Source organism: Aulostomus chinensis, chromosome 10, assembly GCF_037954235.1.
Source record: "Aulostomus chinensis isolate RoL2024-O1b breed Wild chromosome 10, RoL_Achi_v1.0, whole genome shotgun sequence".
NCBI lineage: Eukaryota > Metazoa > Chordata > Actinopteri > Syngnathiformes > Aulostomidae > Aulostomus > Aulostomus chinensis.
The window spans coordinates 9,618,201-9,641,940 of NC_141329.1; the positions used below are offsets into that span (position 1 = coordinate 9,618,201).

Below are 23,740 nucleotides of genomic sequence, written 5' to 3' on the forward strand. Positions count from 1 at the left end.
TTTTGTTTTTTTTTTAATTTAGTATGAGGCTTTGAGTTTGAATGTTGTTGTCAAATGTTGAATGTGGGTTTTATTTGCAGTGGTAAGAGTGCTTGCTGGGTCGTTTAATGGGGCTGCGTCTGCACCCGCAGTTTGTATTTGTGAGAGGACAAGGGTTCCTGTTGCTGCAACGAGTCAGCCATTGAAGCTGCCCCCCTCCACACATACACACACACATACACACACACACACACACACGCTGGGCAAATGCTGGGATCTTAGCCAGAATGCATAACCTTAAGGTTGTACATTATATCTACACACAACCCAAAATCTGAATTCCCCCCCTTACCCAAAAAAACAAAAAAAAGTGCCAACAGCATTGTGTGTTCCAGCTTTATCCACATCCTGCTCAGAGCTACAAGCAGTTCATCATCAAAGGGAAACTTAATCCAAATGTAGAAAAAAGGCCAAACAAGAATTAAAACAATTACATCTTGCAGACCATGAGTTGCTTTTTAGATTATTGTTGCAAATATGTGGAATTCTGGTTTCATTGTATGTGTCCAAACACTATCCTTAGATGAGAAAATGGCAGTGGCCAGGATGCCAGTTTTAAACCAAATTTAACACAAGGAAGCCAGCTAAAAAACAATCATCAACTAATTTTTCAATGCCAGTGAATAGACTTTTCTGTTTTTCGCTTCAGTGTATCATGCTGTGTCATGTCTCTTCATCTGGCATGCTCCTTACTGAGAGCTGCCTGTAGTTCTTATAAAAATAAAGTCTCACTGTGTGTGGTTTAACCCGTATGTTTACTGTGTAGAACACCAGAGAGGGCCGAAACCCGGTGTACTCGTCCCTCATTAGAGTCCAAATGTTAGCAGGTGTTAGCAGTTTTTCTAAAAGTGTGTGTTTTGAAAGAATAACAGCTTATTTAGCTGTATCTTACTTATAAATGGACTCACTTGCATTCTGCTGAGGCTCCTCTAATACTGAGTTTATTTGTAATGCGTAAAAGCAGCTGTAGTTTTATCTTTGCTCACGGCCTCGTATTTAAAGCTGCAAACATTAGTAAGATGTAAAAACTAACCTTTGACTTAATTTTTGTTCAATTCATAGTTAAACATAATAAAAGAAGACAGTGCAAATTTAAAGTTTTCAAACATTACTGGGAGGCAATTTGATATACTATTTATACATAAATAGATAAATGTAAAAAAAAAAAAAAAAAAAGGAACAAAAAAAAAACCAGACAAATTAAGAATCAATGTCAGTCAGAAAGTCTAGACACCTGGAAACAGATTGCATAATTTATTTGAGGCTCTTGTCAAACTTAATAAGAAATCTGATGTCGGCTGTTGTATCAGAAAGGCATGCAGACTTGTGAGCAATTTCATGGTCTGGGAACACGGTGTGGCTTAAGTGTTCTACTTCCCCATTTAACTTCTGTAATATGTGTTTTTTACACCATGGTCAGACACTGTCTTTAGTGTTGACATGTACCCAACTGTGAGAGAGGCTGCCGTCCCCTTGTCCTTGGATAGAAGATGGAGTTGGAGAAAAGAATAGGATTCAACTGACAGGATATAGTTTCTCATTGTGAATCCTGGGTTCGGCTGCTTCGTTTAGCATTATTTGTAACAAAACACACTGTTCCTAGAATACATTTAGTTTTCTAACCATGACACCAAATGGGAGGTGAGATGTTAGCCGAGCAGCAGGGTGATTGTGCAGCGAGGTATATCCGCAGGATTCAAGGTAAAGCTGTAGCTCAGACCTTGTGATGCTCTCTGTCAACATGCATCAGAGTGGAGGCTTCACAGGGGATGTTTGTTGAGTTGAAGTGTTGCTTAACCTCTTGCCAGTGTCACCCAGGAGTTCAATTAAAGTAATGGAAAGTACTCCAGTCTGTTCAGATTTGCCTGGAGATTCTATACATGCAGTTTTTTATGGCAGCACGGTGGAGTTATGTCTTTAGGTAATGGCGTGATCTTGTTAGTAACTGCTGGGGGGCATTACCAAGATGGCTGCGGAATGTCGAGATTTACTTTAATTGCCTTAAACTTTCTAACATTTGTGGCTTTTATCCTCTTTCATATGAACTAATCTGTTTCGTGGTCTGCATTTTTTTTTTTTATATCATCCATCAAGTTGTACTGTATAGGTTCAGTTATATATTTAAATTTGCTGTCAAAATAAACATTTAATGTATGGAATAACACTGGTTTCATACAGATTCCGTGCATTAGCTTTTAGTCTAACTGAGCTAAACTAATTGAATCTCCATAAGAAATCTGCCTAGAAGCTTTTATTTTCAATAAAGTCCTCTCCCTGCACATGACTCCTGTCAGCCTGCTCTTAGAAGCCAGCGCGCTACGTGTGGAGAAGATTAAAGTTTACAAAGATCTCTAAGGTTCAAAGGAGATACGGATCACTGCAATGATGGGGGTGAAGCAGAAGGAAGAAAAGAGAACTAAGACACCTCCTTTGACGCTGGCAGAGCCTGGATGTTTCCTGATAATTCACAGTGACCCGTTGATGGACATCACTGAGCCTCTCTGAGCTAGCATGAGCTCCCAGCTTGCCATGTTGCTGTAATTGCCTGTTGGTCACAGTAATGGCAAACTGTCTGTGATAGGTTTACTTTTCATTATGCTGATGTATTCATCACGGCCCATTCTGTTGACCTTATCAATCAGAATTTAATTTCCTACAGATTTATTTTTAATTACAACTGTTTCTCTTCCTTTCCTGTCTCCCTGGGGCCTGTTCAGGTTGCACCATTAAGAGATGGAACCTGCCAGCACAGTTACAGTGGCACAACGTCACCCTGGTCAGGGATTAATCAGCCGTTACAGCGCCTCTGCCATGCTCTGAGCTTCAAGTCAAATCCAGGACTCTTTCTGTAATTGGCAGGGACATGGCGGAGGGAGATAGTCAATCCGACCAGCAGCCAGCAGTAAAGGGCAGCCGAGCTAGGATTCACCTTTCAGCTGCCACACAACATGATTATAATAACCTGTGCAGGTTTAATAACTGTATCAGGCAATGTGCTTTAATTGATTTAAGGAACAAAAAATGGCCTTTAAATCATTTGGGGAAGACAAAATTATAGAGAATGAAATTGGTTTTATTAAAATAGTTGCTACATACAGTATCAATAGAAGAATACACAAGAACTAAGGGCAGTGTAATTGCCATAAGCTTTTATACATATTTGTCTATTGTAGCTTGAGGCAAGTTAACAGAATTCCCCCCTCACGTTTTTTTTTTTTTTTCCTTTGTGTGCCACAGTGGCGAAAGGTCATGGTATTTGAGTGCCTCCCATCTCAAATCTAAATAAGAAAACAGCAATCTTGTACCCTTTAAGAGATGAAACGCAGAATTGTGTGTTTGATTCCTACCTCGTTTGTAAGATAAAATATACTATATGAAAAAAAACAAACCTTGTATATCAGCTTGTCATTGTCTGACGAAAAAAGCTGGAAAACTGACCTGACAACGTTCAAAAGCAGATGCAATTGCATGCCATTTCCTGAGTGCTTTTAGTTGCCAATGGAAGTGTTTGCTTTTAAAAATTGGGGTCACATGGAGTACAGCTCAGGCCTTTTGTTGTTGTCCTTGTTTTTGTTTTTTTAGGTGTGTCTATTTTTGATTTTAGAAGCCTGTCGGGTAGTTGTTGAAGAGCAAAGGGCCACCTCAATCCAAATGTCAAAAAGACAAATCTTCTCATCAAGGTGAGAAGTCAATACAAGAATACAGGAGAACTTCCAGCAAATAAGACAACTCTTACTACCTGCAGTGTAAAATGATGTGGATCATTTTGTCTGTGTAAGGTGTCACGTTGACTTTTTCACAGATTAGGAGATTAGCTGTACAGTATCGATTCAAGCCACAATGGAGGAGTGTGTAGCTAATTGTTCAGGGAGGGTTTGAAAGATGACGTTGCCTCCCTGACGCGTTGCTGCGTGTCTCTTTTGACATCACTTTTGCGTGAAGATGTCTAATAAGACCATCTGTCCTGTCACCATTACCAATTATCCTTCAAACATGGAAAGAATTTAGAACATATCGTTTGTGTTAAAATGCTTCCCTGTGTTTACAATCCTCGTCTATTTTTCTTAAATCTAGATGATCTATGTCTCATGTACTCTCAAGCGGAATCCTCCAGTAACACGTAATGAACGCAAGCACACTCTCGATGCAGCAGTTGTCTACATGAAAGCACGTTGAAAAAGTGAATATATCCCTCACCTTAAATTTCAGGACTACCTCTCTCTTTTCTCTTTCAGAAGAAAACCAAACCAGAATCTTGATTTTGCACATAACTTTACCTCCAGATGCAAATGCCATCTTGCTGCCGCCTGATTTCAGTGTTTTCTGGCCGCAATCCAAAGTATTTCAAACAAATCTAAAGTATAAACAAATTGGCAGATTTGTTGGACAAGTTTGCTGCAGAGAAGTTTGGTAAATTTGGTTGTGACTTACATTCAATTCCAAAATGAGCAATATCAATAGTGGGGGACCCCCCCCCCCCCCCCGAATATGAGTTTTACATGTTTTTGATTATTCACACGTATACACAAACTCAGAAATATTCACTGAAAGCTCTAGACCTACGACAACCAAAATCTTTTCAATTTATCTTCAAGTTCCGGGTTCTTTGTGATATTGTATTCATAAGAATGGGAAGGATGGACCAGCTGAAAGCTTAATGCCTCCGTCCCATGGCTGTTGCTAGTGCATAGGAATGCAAAACTCACTGGGTTGGGTTATTTCTCTGTTACTGTTTAAGAATCAGTGTGGAGAAAAAAAAAAAAAGAAAAAAAAAACATTGATGCTGCCTTCAAAGCTGAATGTTCTGGGGACAATTTGCAGGCAACTCAGTAGATAGGAAATAGAAGTTAGATGAGTTTCGAACACTTCTTGATGCCTCGCTACCGTGTTAGACAACCCCCCCTGAGACAGCATTTACCCATTCCCAACACCCCTTTAATGTCAGAGCCTTAGCACTTTCAGCTGTGGATTTTGATCTTAGTAAGCAGCTACGATGGTTCTCCTGGGAATCTGTGGAACTGATGGTCTGGCTCGTTCATTTCTCCACCCAGGCCTCCTTCTCAGCCTCTGATAGCCAGCATTATGTGCAAGAGGATAGGAGTATAACCATCCATTTGGTGATAAGAATTCAAGGCCATGTTTCAAGCTGTCAATACACACCCCATGACGTATGTGTTGTATTCACACTCTCACTGCTGATGGAATAAGCAGCAGGTATGGAGTGGGTGGGGCTGACATGTAGGTGGCATCCCATTGAGACACTGCAGCAATTACTAGAGGTAGGCATTGCCTTTAATGTCCTCATAACGGCCAGTGAAAAAAAAACAACAACAAAAAGTCTTCCATTCAACACACACCAAAAACAGCGAGGGTGTGGGATGTCATTCACCTGTAACACCAGCAACAAAGCCTGGCCAGACTGACTGATGGAGAGATGCACTCAATCTAGTAAACTGGTCATATCACAAAAAGGTCACCAGTGTGGCAATATTGACAATCTCAGTGCGTTGTTCAGCTGTCTGCCACTTTGTGCTGTGTATTTGATGAGTCTTTACACTGCAGTATGGGTAGCAGAATATTCAGATCAGTCTGGCTCCTATAAGTAGTCATGGTGAGTCACAAACTTTGGCATAGAGGATTTAAAGGTCAAAAGGGCTCCAAAGTTGTGAGCCGTCTGAATAAGGAGCCCCCACACACACATGCACGCACACACACACATTCTCCAGGCTCCTCATTAGCTGTCATGCATTGTGCTCAAATAGTTTTATACCCGATAATACACATTTATTGGGGTTATGCACTCATCCCAAATTAGATCAGCAGATAAGGTTGTTTCCATTTGCTTTCAATTTTCTATTAAAAATAACACACTTCCAGTTTTCAGCTAATATCTAGTTTGGCCGTTATATTTCTTGAACTAGATCTAAAAATCATTACCAGGATGTTAATAATTGTTATGCAACTATACGATGACAAAAAGTTTCACAAAATACCTCCTCTACTTTAGCGTTAGCTTTGACAGCGATGACATATGAAATTATCACATCAACAAGATATTTGTTTTAAAATGACATTTCTTTGCATTTAAATTTAAAAACCCCTGTCGCTTCATGCCTTACCATTGCAGCAAATGCATGCATATTTATAGAAATTGACTAAGGTGTTCCCATCTATCTGTAGCTGTGCATATTTCACACTGTATATCATTAGCAACACAAGTCGGGACTGCAAAAGTGTTGGCATGATTTCTGACTGTCTCACTCGTGTCTCTGCTGCTTCTCTTATTGTATGTGTGTCTAAATAAATTAAACTTGGCTCTTTGGCTAACTTTCACATTGTCAGTACATAGTTACAGCGTGTAGCTTTTAATAGAACAAAAAAAACGTGATATGGTGCTTTTATGCTGTTTAATAAGATCTTTCAAACAGAAATCATTTAAATGTTGTATCAAAACGATGTTACCTTTTGTAGTCCTTGGGTTTATAGAATTATATATCTGGTAACAATTGGTTGTGATATTTCAGTATTGATATGAGCCTTTTATTGGTAATCAGTGATTTATTGAGATCTAAACCAGTGACTACTTTATTAGCACTATTAGCTACTTTCTTTGGTTTCCCTCTCATAAGTAGTTGCCTGCACACTTATTAGAACACATGATTTCTTCTTCTGAAGCTAATTTGGTGCGGGGAACTAAAATTACATGCTTCTTACTCCACCAATTTGAACTTGAACTTTAGAAAGGACAAAAGTAATGCGTGGCTTTCTCTGGCACAGCTACAAAGGACTCAGAAGGTTCCAGTTTCCCTCTTCCCTCTCTTCTTCTTTTGACAGTGAAGATATAAACAAATAGCAAGTGGGTCAGCGCATTCCACGCAAACGCGCACACACACACACACACACACACACACACACACACTCTTGGGGACTGTTACTCAATTATAACTCTTAATCAGGCCCCTCCGCTCATGAACTTTGTTTTGACTTGGCCCCAGATACAGTCCTCTCCTGGCAGCGCAGTGGTAGCCATTGATCAAGCATGACACGCTGCTCTGGAACCTGCAGGGGATGTCTGAGAAGAAAAAAGAACAAAGGCAAGAAAACGAGGCGGATGCAGAAATGAGTAGAACGAGAATGTCTCGTAGAAACGGAGGCAGACGAAAACAGGAAAACAAATATGTGTGAATTCTTGGCCGTGTGAATGTCAAAGTCAAGTTGTTTGACACGGCTGACATTTCAGGTGAAATGAAATTGAAGTTCCGCTGTGTTTTCTCGGCATGTGGACTCGGCAATACTGTTACGTTTTGTAGCAAGATTCATTTTAGCTAACATTTCACTCTCTTCTCTTTGTATCCACAGTGAATAAACACAAGCCCTGGATAGAGACGTCGTACCATGGCGTGATCACTGAGAACACTGACATTGTTCTGCTTGATCCTCCACTGGTGGCCCTGGACAAGGATGCCCCCATCCCCTATGCAGGTACGCTACACTAAAACTCAAACAGAGGAGGATGATCAAGGGACGGGACGAAAGCCGGATTATTTCAGACCAAATGGAGGCATTTGATAATGACTCAGGTGTTAATCCACTCATGGAAGCACAGCTGCAGGATATACTTACACTAACCATATAAAGCTGTCATGTGATATCACTGTGATGGGGCTTAAATTGCCTCCATGTACTTTAACCGCGGCATCACAGCTTTTTGTTTTTTTGTTTGTTTGTTTTTTGCTTTTTTGTAGTCTTAACCCTGTTCTCTGCTCCAGCCGTTTAATCCAATAATGCCTCGTGAGCACACATCACATACAGCACTCATATTTATTTACAGTGGAAAGTGTCCTAAATAAGCCCTGTGGTGACTGAGGATACACCAGGGAGAGTGGTGAGAGAGAGAGAGAGAGAGAGAGAGAGAGAGAGAGAGAGAGAGAGGGAGAAAAAGGAAGACTCAAACCGGATTAGATTCTTTCCACTTTGTGACCATTCCAGCTTGTCTAAAGGGTGCCAGCTCTTGTGGGAGGGTGTTAGCTGGAGGCTTTTGGTGAGCTCCCGCCAGGCTGTTAATGTGGCCAAGACCCTAGCATGGGGTTGGAGCCCACTCACAGACGCCTTCAAGCTGGGCTGGATGGATGGATGGATGGATAGCGAGGCAGTGTGTGTGTGTGTGTGTGTGTGTGTGTGTTTCTGTGTTTTGTGTGTGCTCACTAAAAGATTTTTATTGTCATTGTTTGTGTGTGTGTCTGTGTGTGGCACTGTGGCATGGCCGAGGGGGGTTGACTATAATGGCCACCCTACAGGGAGAAAGAGAGGAAATGATGAGACAAGAGGGAGGGTAGCTGGCTGACCAGCATATGTCCTCTGGCTCATGATAGACTGACAGACACACAAACAACAGGCAGCGCACATGGTCATTCCTGGATTTCATCAGTGAGGGAAGATGGAGACAGATTTCTCACTAAATTATTAATAAACCAAAACACTGACATCATTACTCTGTCCCTCTCTTTTCTCTGCTATCTTTATTAGTTCATACTTGTGGTGGGCGGACCAACTCTTTCAACCTTATTGACTCCTCCATCTTGATAGATGTAAACATATCAAACCCTTTGAATTTTCTGTGATAATGATAAAATACTTCTTCAGCTACACTAAATTCTGTGTGTACCCTGTATTATGATATAACTGACACAAAAATTAGATTTGTCATTGCTTTTGATTCTTATTTTGGAAGAAGGGTTCATCAACATTGTCCTGTTCAAACTCAGATACAAAGACCTGTTCAGTTGTAGGTCGTCCCACTTGCCATGCACGCAGCATATGCATCTATCGTGGTTCCAGGACAAAGTGCCAACTAACAGCGTGTTGATTTGTGCAGTTTTAAGTACAACGGTCAAGTCTGACTCATGTCAGTATGTGTGACAGGCTACCCTGATACGTACCAGACATAAGATTTCTTCCTGCTGCCAAGGAGGTCATGTTTTTGCAGTGTCTGTTTGGCAGAGAAGCCGTAGCACCAGGTGCTCCCATTGTTTTTAAACTTTGATCCATGGCGGGTCTACATCACAGAACAAGAAACTATCATAACTGATGTGATCGGATCAGCTTCAAACTTCATGAAGTTGATCGAAGACCCAGTTTGAAGACATATTTAAGTCACAGTGCCCCCTAGGGAGGTTGCAGGGAGGAAGCCTGACTTGTCGTCACGTGATAAACTGCAAGGCAATGTTCTGTATTGTAAGTATCTTCTGTCGTGCCACCTAGTGGACATAAGAAATGATACTTAAACCACAGTATATGCATTCATCTGTTCCTTCTCCTGAAATCCAAATACAATCCTCAGAATAACCGCACACTGCAGTATACATGGGAAATGCAAGGGCCCACTCACATTGGCCAAAGGATGTGCTCTCCGAGTGCTGAATAGTTCAGAATGATTCGTTTGTCCGTTATTGCTCAACGCAGGAGGATATAGCCTCTCTCTGACTCATCAACACCTCCACCTATTTTATTAATCTCTTCACGCTCCCTATGCACCTTTGAGCCAACCCGAAAACCCACTCAGCCTGCGCCAGTCACCCTCTTAAGGCAGTGATGTCCAACCAGGCAGACACAGTTCAGGGCACAGACAGTTATCCAGTAATTAGCTGAGGCGAATCCTGCCATCTTCCACCAAATTGCTGGGGCAGAGTGGCAGGGCAGTGCACAGTTAGTGGTTAAGCCTCATTAATTAGATGAGACAGGTTTTAATTACAGTGCATCTACGACACAGACACACAATGTCTGACAGTCGATGAACATGTTAAAGAGGAGACGGTAGCAAGAACCATGGAAAAGCCTTTATGAACTCATTAAACGTCCATTTGCACAGCTTCACGATGCTCGTATCGGATATTTTTCATACCTGTGTAACCAGGAAACAATTTAATAAAACAGATATGGAGATATAAGATGTAAAGATAACTACAAACAGTATTTCCTTCCTAGACACTAAACCTGTTCAGTAATCCTCTTAGACCACCGAGCAGGTCACTGGTAACGCAGTCACTGGTATGGATTAGCACAAAATGTGGCTCAGACTGACATCAGCTATCACTCGTACGCTCCAGCAACTCACAAGCTTCATCATCACAGAGACTGCATGTTGAGAAGAATGAAAAACACCAGTATACACTGACAAAGTGAAGACATATCACCCAGCCAGGATAATAATAACCGCTACTGCTTTTATATCCCTTTTTATTCATGAACTAGGTTATGTTTGTGCATAAACACAACTTATTTGGAGTATTTTGCTCTGTCTACTCTGTCATAACATACTTTTATATTGGTTGACAAGAGTCTACAAAATGTCAGTCATCACGCGGAATCTTTCATTCCTGTGACAACTATAAATAAGTGAATTCGGCTGCAACTGTGGGAACTCTGTAAAGGCAAAAAATAAGATGCTTCTTTAGGAGCCCATATAAGATATTGTTTGAGTCGTAGGGCCACTAATTTGTACTGCTATGTTTGAAATTTGAATAATATAACATTCTTCATTAATAACTCAATACAATTACCACACACGCAACATTCAGCAGAGTTGACAGTAATCATAGGTACTGTATGTGAGAGAATTCCAACTTGTGTGGTCCCATTTTACCATCTGATAAACTGATGGAATGGTGCTGGAATGGTGGTCATCTTAAACGCCTTCTGCCACATGTTTCATGTCCCTTTTTTTCTCTCAAAATAGTTTGTTTTCATGCACACTACTGCCTTTATATTCTGCATCACTACACAAGAGTGCAACCTCTTCTTTTGGTAGTAAATGCTGAACTTGCAATATCCATCCATTCATCTTCTTCCGTTTATCCTATTAAGGTCCCGGGGGGCTAGCGGCTTTAGGGTGAGGTACAACCTGGACAGGTCGCCAGTCCAACACATATAGACAGACAGACAACTATTCACACTCAAATACAGTCATACCTACGGTCAATTTAGAATATCCAAATAACATCGTCCCCTCTTGATGTCTTTGGACTGTGGGAGAAAGCCGGAGTCCCCAGAGAGAACCCAGGCAAGCACAGAGAGAACATGCAGACTCCACACAGAAAGATCCCATGCCTGAGCTGGGACTCGAACCCGGAACCTTCTTGCTGTGAGGCGACAGTGCTGACCACTGCACCACCGTGCTGCCTGACTTGCAATATATGCAAATAAATGTTTCAACATTGATATCATACCAGGACCTATTTGGGAAGCTCAGTGTCATTGTCTGATCACAAAATAAACATGTATCAGGTAGATTTCTCTCAAAAAGAACAGGATTTGTCTCAATTTATGTCATACATGGTTTGGCTGCCTCACTCACGGGAAGAGAAGAATGTTGTGACAACATGGGCTGCATTTGAAGTGGTAAAAATGACCTCAGCACACATAAATCTCTGCAGGATTTTCTTGTTATTGTATAAACTTTCATTCTTCGTCAGACCTTCATCAGAGTGCACATCATTTAATATGAAGTGGTGAAAAACAGAATCTGAGAAGTTTGGGGTTTTGAGAAGTAAGTCTTTGTGAGTGATGAAAAAATCGAGTTCGTTGAGAGCAAAATGCCAAAGTGACTCACTCAAAATTTATGTAAGTATATAAAACTGGTTTACGTATGAGCTAAATATTATGTTACTATATTATTAGATGTTACATTTGCTGCTTCAAAGTAGTGGATATGAGCAATGATCGAAAATTGACACATTCTAAATCTATAAGCAACACTTACCTACATCATATATACCTTTTGGCAGCTATTAAGTAATTTTAGACATAAATTATGATACAAAGGACAGTAAAGTATAAAATTAAGTTCATTTACTATTTCATTTCAATCACAGCACTTCCGTTTCTTGTCTTCATGTGTGCCCCCTCATTAATGGCCTCTCTCAAGGTCCAGGGGCAAAATCCCAGATTGGAGTTGTGCACATCAGAATATTTGTCTTTTACTGTAAGTAGCGCGAGTACTTGACTGGAATTTTTCTCTCTTTATGTTCACTCTGCATAAATGTGTTCTGTACAGTTTGTCTCGTGTCTAAATTTGAATAGGGACTTTTTATTCCCGCTTGTGTTCTGCAATTATCTGAAGCAAACGAGCAAAGTCAGACTCAACAGGCTGTTGCAGCTGTCTCGTCTGATAGCTGAACAACGCTCCTGAATTCTAATTTTACAACATTTCAAAATGACTCCTTTCTAAAGCATTAATAAAATCAATCATCTCCAACCTTGGCTTTCTTTTGAGGATCCAACAACTGCTCATTACACCAAAATACAGCAGGCGATAGCTCATTGTTCACTGTCATAAGGAAAGGTAAATAGATACGAGTAAACATACAGCCTGGCTAATGTGCTGTGGTTAATTAGCCTCTCTCTATCTTTTTTGTGTAATGGTGAAACAGATCTCATGCTAATTATGAAAGTATCTAATTAGCACAACAGCAGTGAGCTCAGCATACAGAATAGAGAGTGATTCAATGTGTTTATTGTCAAGATGGGAATGAGAAGCATTTGATGGAAGGGTGGAATATGTGTTTTAATGAGAGTATTAAAGGACTGGATTTGGCCACTGTGGTAGTGGGTTTGAGAACCCCTTTCATGAAGCCTTGGGTTCGGCTGTTGCCATCTTGGTTTTCTAGAACCCGACAGGATGATCAGGTAAGCTGGAGGTCTGCTGGTCTGCTTTGATTCTCATTCAACAGTCATAGTCACTTCTCAACAAATGGGACCGGAACTTAAAAAGAACTGCCTGCACCTTAGAAGACTTGAAATTTTGAATTTAGGCTGTAAATACTTTGGAAAAAGTTTCAGGTGAAGATTAGGTGAAGTTAATGCGATTTCTTCATTGACATGATGGAGTTCAATGTACATTTTTTGCCAACCAGGAAGTTAACGAAACATCAAAGAGATTTTTATATTAAAGTCGGGGTTATTGCTCAAAATAAGCTCTGTAAAATAATTTTTAAAAAAAAGATTATGAGACTTACACAGTTGGATCAGCATCATCACCTTCTAAAATGAACACCTTTATGATTTCTGAGGCAAAAAGGCAATCATTAGAAGTTTGAAGCTCATGCTATGTTATGAAAAACTACACCAAGGGACATGACTCCAACATGACTCCAACTAGCTTGGTGTTTTATTAATGTGTTAACCATAGATGCTGGGCATTTCACACGCACAAAAAGATTAAAAAAAATAATAATAATTTAAAAATCTGATTATGAGGCAAGGAAAGTAATGATACAAACTTATTCTCAGGTTTAAGACTCATGTCTTGCACCTCGCTTTTGGTTCTGCAACCAGTGGTGTCGCCCCCTGCTGGACATTTTAAACAAATACAGTTTTCAGACACCTCTTCTTTGGCTTCACTCGAAGAGTCAATATCTTTTCTCCAGTCTATATGTTTGACTACACAAAGCGAAACTCCCAAATGCGCATCAACTTCAATCTTCAAATTTAAAAAGAGAGAGAGAGAGAGAAAATGATCCAAGAATGTGGACGACTCTATCATCATTCCAACTAAATCCAACATCAACATCACCTGTATCAAAACCTGTAGTAACTGAAATTTTAAAAAATTGAAGTTAAAGAAAAAGCGTTTTGATTTTTTTTTCAGATTATATTTCATTTCTGTTTTTGGAGTAATAGTCCATCAGAAAGCTGTCTTCAATCCATCTGTTTGTTTGTTTTTTTTAAGCTCAGATGTAGAGAAATCAACTCCGCCATCTTCTGTTGGTCATTTTGCTTTTTTACTTGGCCATCTGTCCATCTTTCTGCACCGTTTCATTTCTCTCAAATAATTTTCCGCCCTTTAGTTTTCATTCACTGTCCACTGAGGGTTCCTCCTTTCTTCACAGATAAGCGCTCTCTCCTCTTGGATCTATTTATAACTTAAGTGTGGTCAACAACAAACAGAGCAAAGTTTGTCCAAATAGAAATATTTATTGGCTAACACAGCAAAACCAAACACGTCGCTGTTTTATTCTGTGAAACTGTGCTGTTCATGACATCCTGTTTTTCGCCAGACGTGTGAACTGAGAAGCCCAGACAGCTTAATGACTATCCTGCTTCTGGTGTTCAGCGTGCTTTAGACTCTGGCTTCAAGACAATGTAGCCATCACTGCGACATTGTTCACATACTCATTTATTAATGACGTATTGAAATGCAATCTGCTTCCAAGAGCAGCGCACCAGATGAGGGGAAATCGTATTTGTAATGAGGTCTCCTTTTTTAAAAAGGCTTTTAGAGGGTTTTTTGTGTGTGTGTGTGTGTGTGTGTGTGTGTGTGTGTGTGTGTGTGTGTGTGTGTGTGTGTGTGTGTCTTTTGATGAATAACAGACTCGGTAGAGGAGGGCAAGCACATTTAGCACACTCCTTGTGTTGCTTGAAAAGATCGTAGAAATAAAACGGGCTTTAGCTTCTCTTGAATGCCATTAAGCAGTCAACTACCTCCCCATCCTCACCGAGAAGCAGAGATGCTAGACTGATGTAGTTGCTTTCAAACTGAGGCAATCGCAGCTATTGAAATCCAAAACTAATTTGTGGGGCTTTGTCCATGACTAAAGTGCGTAGATTTTCTTCTGTTGACGGTTCCGCTGAAATTCTGCTATTCAAGGAAGATGCTGTTTACACTGCAATCATCCACGGTGACAACGAACATCAGTTTGCTCTTGCAGATGTTCCAGGATCCAGGAGTCTGTTGAATATACATAATAACTTACACACACAATTTAATATTTTCTTAAAATTGTATAGAAATTGGTATGAGGCAGATATCACACATACAGTAATCTAATTTTCAATTGCTGCGTAAACAAATGTCAATTCTTCGTCAACATAACATCATACATATGATATGATCAGAAAGTAGCTCACATAAACTATACACCTCCCATGCCACATGCACATACATACTCACAAACACTGTTACGCAAATGTGCTGTGCGTGTGTGTGTGTGTGTGTGTGTGTGTGTGTTGGACTCAAAGCCGTGGAATTTACATAAGAGATGCTTGCTTGGTAGTAAACGACACTATGACAAACTTCAGTGTCACGTGTTTGTACCAGTCGCTGTCCTATATTAACATGTGATTTTGCATAAACATAAAAACAGAAAAGACAACTTCTCAGAATGACCGGAACAAATTGAGTTCATAACATGGTTATATTATACTACCAAGGTTACTAAGGAAAACCATCACTTTTCACTCATCTGCTTCATTTCCCTGGTTTGTTTGCTCTCTATTCACATTTACTGAGTAGGTAGGATCTTCACACAAGGGCAATCATCATCTTTCATACTCAATAAAAATGCCACGGACTGATGTAACTAAACATCACCCAGGAGAGCATGAAGACATGTAAATCAAAGGAAAATCTTTCTTTTGATAGAAATATTATAGAGAGTCAGTGCTTTAAATTTCGTATTAATCTCCCAGCCACATCCGTGTAGTCTAATCCTGGATGGCCTCAGCCTCTTGACTCTGTATTTTCGAGCTCAAGCTTATTAGAACATAATTCCACCATCTCACGGCCTTAATCACCTGACGGCAAAATCACCACAGAAATCCCCTGCCTTCCTCTGCGCTTTTCTTTCATGCCGCATGGATAGCACTCATGTTTTAAAGTGAGATTTGGGTTATTTAATGCATTCAAGTTTACTTAAGCTTCTTGATATATTCACTCATATTCAAATCAAAGACTCACGTTACTTCACTAAGAGAACTTGTGACTGTTGTTGTTTTCACTGATGGGAACTCTGGATCTTCACAGTGAACTAGTTCATTAACCTCTGAAGCGACTCTTCGTACCGTACATTTTAAATTAGACAAGGAAACTATAATGATCCCTCAATGGAGAAAGTCAAATCTTTTAGCAGCTCAAAAGAACAGTTGGGAGTGAAAGTGTATTATAAAAAGAACAAATAAAATAACAGAATAAAATATTGTAAACATGATAATATACAGTGGGACCAAAAATATACAATATATGACAAACTCAAAGAAGATTATACACAAACATACTGTACAGTACACATATACCTTTCCCTCTTCGATACACATGCTGTGTAATGTTATTGTTTGCTTGTACAAGGAGCTGCAGTGTACAGGTATAAATAGATTATTTTCACAGGATGATTGACAGTTCGAAAAGTATAAATAACTGGATTTACCATTTAAATTCAACTTCTTTGTCACTCATCTTTTTTGCTCTTCTCTGTGTGAAGCTGTCAATTAACTTGTGCCTCGCAGCCCCGCCCTCACCTGCTACCTGATGGTAGGATCTCTGTCATTATATGTGCCACACATGCACACACACACACACACACACACACACACACACACACACACACACACACACACACACACACACACACATATATACAGGCAGCACATACATTCAATTAAGAGTGGAGCAGCATGGTGGGAAAACAAATAAAACAGAAATACTACATGGTAATTGTATGCATTGGTACGAGTGCTCGTCACAGTGGGGGGATTATTTTAAATAAACAAAGATAATACAAAGACGTGATGGGCAGACATCAATGATAGTGAATAGCTTCAGATCGTTTGAGATGACAGGCAGTATTCTGGAGGCTGCTGCACATCAAGGTTACTTACCGGAGAGGAGAGAACATTAATGACCTTAGGTTGATACTTTGTGCCCATGCCCAAACACACACACACACACTCACACACACACACACACACACACACACACACACACACTTGATTTGCAGAGGTTCCACCAATCGCCAGTCAAAACGAATTACACAATGATGAATTACGAGTATGACGTTACAATGTGCTTATGTAGTGGCTGCTGACTTCATACACACTCGCCAAACAAATCCATTAGCCAGCTAGAGAAAAAGCACTTTTTGGGGGGTTGAGATTTTGAGTGTAGAAGAAAAAAAAAGAGTTATCTGACAGAATGGGACCAACAGGGGCCTGCAGGGGGTGGGGTAGGGAGGGGGATTTCTGGCTCCAACCCCAAACCCATGGAGGTTTTAAATGGTAAAAGCAAGATGAGTCACATGAGTGTGAAAGCTTTTGTTGACATGGGAGTAATTGGGTAGAAAGAGGGAGAAAGATGAGGGAGGGAATGAAAGTGAAAAGACAGAGTCGCCTTCTTTTTGCAGGACCCCCATGCTGAGATGCTTGCAAAATTACAGGAAATTAAGTGTACAAGATTGGCCACCTAAATCCAATCTGCTCCCAGCCTCAGTCATTTTGTAAAGTTGACAATGCCTTGGGAACTTGTGACAGTCCAATTAAGGACATTTGCATATTGGGAGGCTTGAATTATGTTCATCCTCTGGAGCATAAAATGGAGGTGCAATTTAGGAGAAGATAGTGGTGATCTGCACACGTATACCACTCCGAATTGTGTATATGTGTGGTGACAGAAATGTAAAAAAGAGGAAGGTGCTCTCAGTAATCACTATTATTGTTCAAATTTCCCTGAATTGCCTGTCTGCCTTTAACGTCCACTCCTGTCTTTCTATCCGTTTAAATGCCTTTTCTAGCTTTTATCTTTATCACTTTTTTGCCTCCGAAGTCTCCACTCATGCTTATAGTTTGTTGAAAGAAGAAGGGAAACAGTTCCCTTTTTAGCACATTTTAAAATTTTATGTCAGCAGAGAATGGATGGGTGTGGATCATTGCTGTAAAATGCACCATTACCGAGAATAAAAGTGGATTATTCTTCAGCCGAAGACAGTAACCTCTCTCCAATGCACGGTATAAAATTCCCCTTTATGCCTCGCTCTCTTCTCCCATCTTTGCCTGGGGCAGGTGTAGGCCTCGGCCTTGTGTCATGGAGCCAAAGCCAATAGGGGGTAGAGACGAGGGAAAGGTATCTGTCAGGTGAGAGACAGAGCAAACCATGTTAAGGGATGACTGCAGGCTGTACATACAGGCCAAAGAAGGAATTTGTGTACGTCTTTTCCTGTCTTTGTCCTTGCATCAGCACCAGTTTCACCTCGCTGCTGCTCTGTTACTGTTGTGTGTCAAAGGGCAGTGTTATCAATGCATTAAATGATACGTCCATGTTTTTCAGGTTTGACTTCATGACATTTGCTTTTGTAATAATAATCAAATTCCCAAGAAGAGAGAGACAAGATAAGTGCAGAGGTTGTTCTCTTTGAACAATGTGCTATGTAACATTTTGTGTTTGCAGACTAGCAAATCCTGGTCTCCTCCACAGTGAGTTATTTATGTCCACTGTGACTCACAGGCTGCTGAAGTTTGCTTCATCAAAGGTGAAGCCAAGTACAAGGCAAAGGGGGACCACACAGCATTTCCCCTCAGGGCAGTGATGTTATCAATTTTCTTCTCCACCACATGCACGTAATTTGTTTAGTTATATCCAAAGACAACCTTTTCTGTCTTGTTGACATTTGGTTTTCCTTTCTTCTTGCGTTATAACTTCAAATAAGAAGAAGAGGGCGGGGGGGGGGGGGACTGTGGCCTTCTCCGCTGTTAATGTTTTGGCTGTCACGCAACCCTGCGCGGAATAAATTAGAATTTGATTAATATTTGGGATGTCTATAAATGCCGCACGGTTCATTTATTTATCCACATTTAAGTTAGCAGAGGACCAGAAGTAGCCAGCATTGCAGATATGAGCACATGTGGGGTGCCTCCTCCCAGCAGTGCTTGAATGTCAGATTTAGCTAGCAAGGGCTTGAATGTAGAGTAATATTGATGTGAAAATATCATGCACTAAATATTTGTGCACGTGTCGTTGCAGGGCGTAGGCAGGATGCGGGACTACTTTAGTATTATGCGTTTGTGTCCTGTCACAAATCAACAATTAAAACTTTTATACGACTGTTTTTATTTAACCTCACCATGTTTACACTGATGGATTTTTTTTTTTTTTCATGCATGCTAAGCCTGATGCGTCTTTTTTCTGAGTTCCCTGATGTGCTTGGAGGTGCATCTCAGAGATAAAACTTTGAACCGGACCCTCCTCCTATTCGGGTTGGTATTTGCAGTTCTCAGGTCAGAGGGCTGTAGTGTTTTTCAAGAGCAGTAATGTGAATGTTAGGTTGTGGACTTTTTTTTGGGGGGGGGGGGGCGTGTTTTTAATTTAAAAAAACAACAACATTAAGCTAGTTTTGACAATGCTGTATTTAAGGTCTGGGTAGGTTAAGGTTAAGGGATTAATTGATTTAGGGAACTTGTATAACACTTGTTGAATTAAATGGGAATTTTTTTCACCAGGAAAAATGACTGAAAATATCTTGCTCATTCCTTTCTGCGTGGGTTCATTATGAATAATGCAAGGCTTTTTGCAGACCATAATTATAAAGAGTGAATGAGAGACTTAGCTACGACTGTAAGATCAGTTCTGCTAATGTGGTTTTTGCTTTACGCTCCTCGTAAGTTGTCGACTGTCAAATTCTTCAGACAAACACTCGCACTTTATTGAAAGGTAATTTCCATAAACGTAATCACAGTTAGTTTTCCATGTCGAGAATCTTGTTACGTTTGTGGTGCAGAAACAGCAGCGGGGAGGCAGGAAATTAAGAACTTGATAAAAATTTAATAATGCAAAATAAACAACTCAGACTTTGAAAACAGGAAGCAGACTAACTCAAAAGCAGTCTGGTGATGTGAAAAAAAGATCCCACAAAGACTGATAACCAAGCCAGAACAAACAAACAAACAAATAACAGGAAAATAATACAACCAGAGGAAGGACACAATGAACAAGAGGAGGTGAAACAGTTTATTGGGTGTAGAGAGAGGTGGAGGCTAACAAGGACTGAAAAAACTAATATAACACAAGTAATAAAAGATAAAACAGGCAATTACATTTTAATATAAAAGAGGAACTAACTAAACCTCTGAAACAAACAAAAGTTCAGAACAATAAACACTTTTCATCAAGTTTTCAGAGTTCCTTTACATTTTGACGAAAGGGTTGATTGAAGCAATGAAGATTTAGAAATTTTGGATCGTTGTTATTCTTTAGATTTCCTTGCATCGACCATCTGGATATTTTACAAATGCGGATAATTGAAAGAAAAAGTGCAATATGATAAGCAATAGGAAGAAGTAAGATAATCACATCTAACATGGAAGATAAATAAGAAGGAAATAAGATCATCACATCAAAGATAGAAGATAAATAAGAACGAAGTAAGACCATCGCATTTAACATTTTCCTCGAACTTTGATTAATCATTAAAAGGCAGCGTTTTCACTTTCTCTCTATTTAAATCTGTCCTAATGCGTACGTGCAGCATATTTAGCCAGCAGCAGATGGGATGCTATGCTCTTATTGATGCTCTTGACCTCAGTACAGAACTGCAACTCTCGTGGTTTCTCAAGGAGTCTCTCTCTCCCTGACACACACACACACACACACACACACACACACACACACACACACACACACACACACACACACACACTCTCCTGAACAAGCACATACTTCAGTGGCATGCAGCCAACTTGGTACTCAGTATAAAAGACACGTGATATTATTGACCCTGTTGTCACTCTTGACTACACCATAAAACTCCGCCTTTCACTCATGTTATCACAGCGAGATCAGGTCCTCAGTGATGTCAAGCAAACGTCGGTTCAAAGGGCCCAGAGTAAAAAGCCTGACCTGGCACTCTGACGGTCCAGACCTTCTTCAGATTTATTGAAAGAGGTCTGAGTGTGGGCCAGAACAACATGCATTAACATATGAAAGAGAAGCACTCACTTAAAGAGTTGCAGCGTGGGTGTAGATGAGGACACTTTAACTCAGGCTAAGTGCCCGATATTATTTTTCTCTTGTTTCAGGCTATTTCTCATTTGCTAAACGTAATACACACCTCTGATGCCAGAACATTGGGCAGACTAGTAGAACACATTATTAAAGTTTGTGTCTGTGAGTAGAGTGCTCATATTTCATGAATCCATCCGATTCATTTTTAGCACTGAATCTTCAAAGACAACAGCAGCGAATCTCATTCAGAATGTGCTCTTTATTGCTGACAGCCTGTAACCTCATCTGTGACCACATATCATAGAGGCATCCTGTTGGAGCCCAGAAAACTTGAACTGAATAACATAAGAAATCATGAAATAAGTGTTTCCGGTGGTAAAATCTGTAGTTTTGGATGACATTTACAGCAATTGCTAATCATTTATTTTCACAAGAAATTCCAATACTGTAGAGGTTTACACAGCTGAACGCTGTGATATGCAGTCAGACGATGCCACGCGGAGCTATCATGGAGGCAAAGAGCTTGCTAGCAAGCATCACCAGCACACCTCTACTCCTGGCGCTCTTGCTTGGTCCACCCACCTATCTGTAAACCGAGCACACACACTCTTTCAGTGGTAGTGGACCACATTCTCACATGTTTAGACTTAGAAAACAAGTTAGGAGAAAACAGATATTTTTTTATCAGGTTAAAATGTTCATGATTACATTCCAGCAAGTTGGCTTACAAATGGTTATGGATCTGTAAGCTGATAGCATAAACAGGTTGATGTTATGTGTCATCTATGTGTCGTCACTGACCTCAGGAGATACCAGGCAACAGTAAGGATTCATTCTGCTGTCTGTCTCAAACACTGCCTGACAATCTGAGGAGCAAGATGAGGTTCAGTTTTGGTCAAGCATTTACGGCCAAAAGGTGCTGAAAAGCCGTGCTCAGGTGACCATGTGTCTGATGGACAGGTAAGCTAATGTTTGCTACTTACAAGAGCAGTTGTTCAAGTTAGCAACTTTAGCTACAGATATTATTGTTCGTGTGTGACAACATCACAAAATGTATTCTGACCACATGAATTGTCTGTCTTATTATAGCTATTCTAAGTCTGACCGCATGTGGTTTGTTGTGTCAACCTGACAACCTAGAATAAACGAGTGCAGCAAGAGTGAGAGAGACAACGACTGACTGAGAGGTATAAATGTCGTCCACTGTACTTTTAAGACCCCTTTCGGGTAGTTACATTGATTTGCATTGATTACCTGGAGATGCCAAACCTTAGCATTAATCACTGAACTAAATTTCAGGGATTTAAAACTTGGGGATGCAAATTTTGTCATCCCCAATTCACTGGACTTCCTTTCAGTTTGGTATGTGTAAATGTGATTGACATGCCACGTCACATGTCCCACACTGCTAAGTTACTTATTTTCCAAGCGAGGTTCCCTTTATGCGTTTCACACTCCGAGGACACACATCAGCTTCTCTAGTAGCCTGTGTTAGCTAGTCGTGACCCACAACCTCCTGGATTTGTGTTACTACACAAAGCCTTGTTAGAGCCTTAATCAGACTCATTTATAGGGGTGGCCGACAAGCAGCGTAACTGTGGATCTTATCTGGTGCCTTTAATCACAGGATTGAGCTTTACAGCCCAAATCTTCCTCGCCCACTCAGCCACCCCCCCCCCCCCCACCTCCAAACCCACCAAATAAAAAGGACTCCTCTTTTTTAAAGAGCGCCTTGTGGCTTTTTAGACATGTTGTCCTGTTTTCACGCCCCTTAGGCAGGTAAACTGAATGCATTGGCAACAAATCACTCTGCAAATGTAACCAAGAGGACAACAATTTGTGTGGATCCCTGTCTATAACTACAAACCCACTGCCTTTATGTGAGACCTGGGGGATTTCTGGAGCATATTAAGTCAAAGCTAAACGTGTGTGTGTGTGTGTGTGTGTGTGTGTGTGTGTGTGTGTGTGTGTGTGTGTGTGTGTGTGTGTGTGTGTCATTATTACATTATTGCCAGGATAAGAGGATAGGAGCAATATTAATATCATATGTGTGTCAGACATGCAACATAACCCTGCCCATCAGCATTATGGTACTTCACTGGGGTAGCACCTTAGCTGACAGCTGAACAATTGTGTTTTACTTCTGCTGTTGCCCGATAGTGTCATTTTCATGCCCCTAGCTCTTCCCTGTCATTTTCCCCCTGCCTGATTCCTTTTGAGATACTGACGGTTACACACAGAATGAGGAATATGGAAAAGGCTCACTACAGCGAACTCCTTCATTGGAGCTGTCATACTTCATTGAAATGAAAAAGCCAGTGGGAAGAAGCTGAAGGAGGAGGAGGAGGAGGAGGAGGAGAGGGTAAAAAGAGGGATAAGGAGGCAAAAAATGTACAAGTGAGAGAAATAAAAGGTTCGGGTGTTTATCATCATCCACTTGGGAGAGGTGACATGCAGCGGTGATAAAAGCAACATGGAAAGTGATGAATGTGTCTAGAGTGTAAACTTTAATGGCCCAACCTGGGATTGGAGCAATTTGCCAATATTTAATTAACTGTAATGTGATCAATCAGAGTGTTAACGGATGGAGCTGTTCCGGTGGGGCGCACTGCCAGCCTCGCTCATCCTATAGCTTATTTAGCCTTGAGAAAGCGCAGAGGAAATGCAGCAATCAACAAAAGCGGCCCTGAGCTTGTGTGTGATTTTGGGGGGGGGGGGGGGGCGCATACTGACAACAGCTGTATGTCTTCCTTCTTAATTATCCTCAATGTTTCAGTTTGAGGCTTACATACCACAGGGACTGTCTTTTGGTCAAGATTTGTGTGGTTGTGACTTGCATGTATTTGAGAGGATGTTGCTCGCTTGCATCCTGTTTCAGGGTTGTCATGTTGGATACTGGTTATATGTGAAGGATTTTATGTGTGTGTGTGTGGGGGGGGG

At 40.6% G+C, this 23,740-nt stretch overlaps 1 protein-coding gene across 1 annotated transcript in view; it reads left to right on the forward strand.

The window, feature by feature from the left end:
- LOC147254348 (calsyntenin-2-like) overlaps positions 1 to 23,740 on the forward strand; it is a 239,670-nt gene that overhangs the window by 84,964 nt on the left and 130,966 nt on the right. Inside the window, exon 2 of the mRNA XM_086215968.1 lies at positions 7,399 to 7,521. Within this exon, the coding sequence (XP_086072094.1) occupies positions 7,399 to 7,521 (123 nt within the window). The remainder of the gene's footprint in view (positions 1 to 7,398; positions 7,522 to 23,740) is intronic.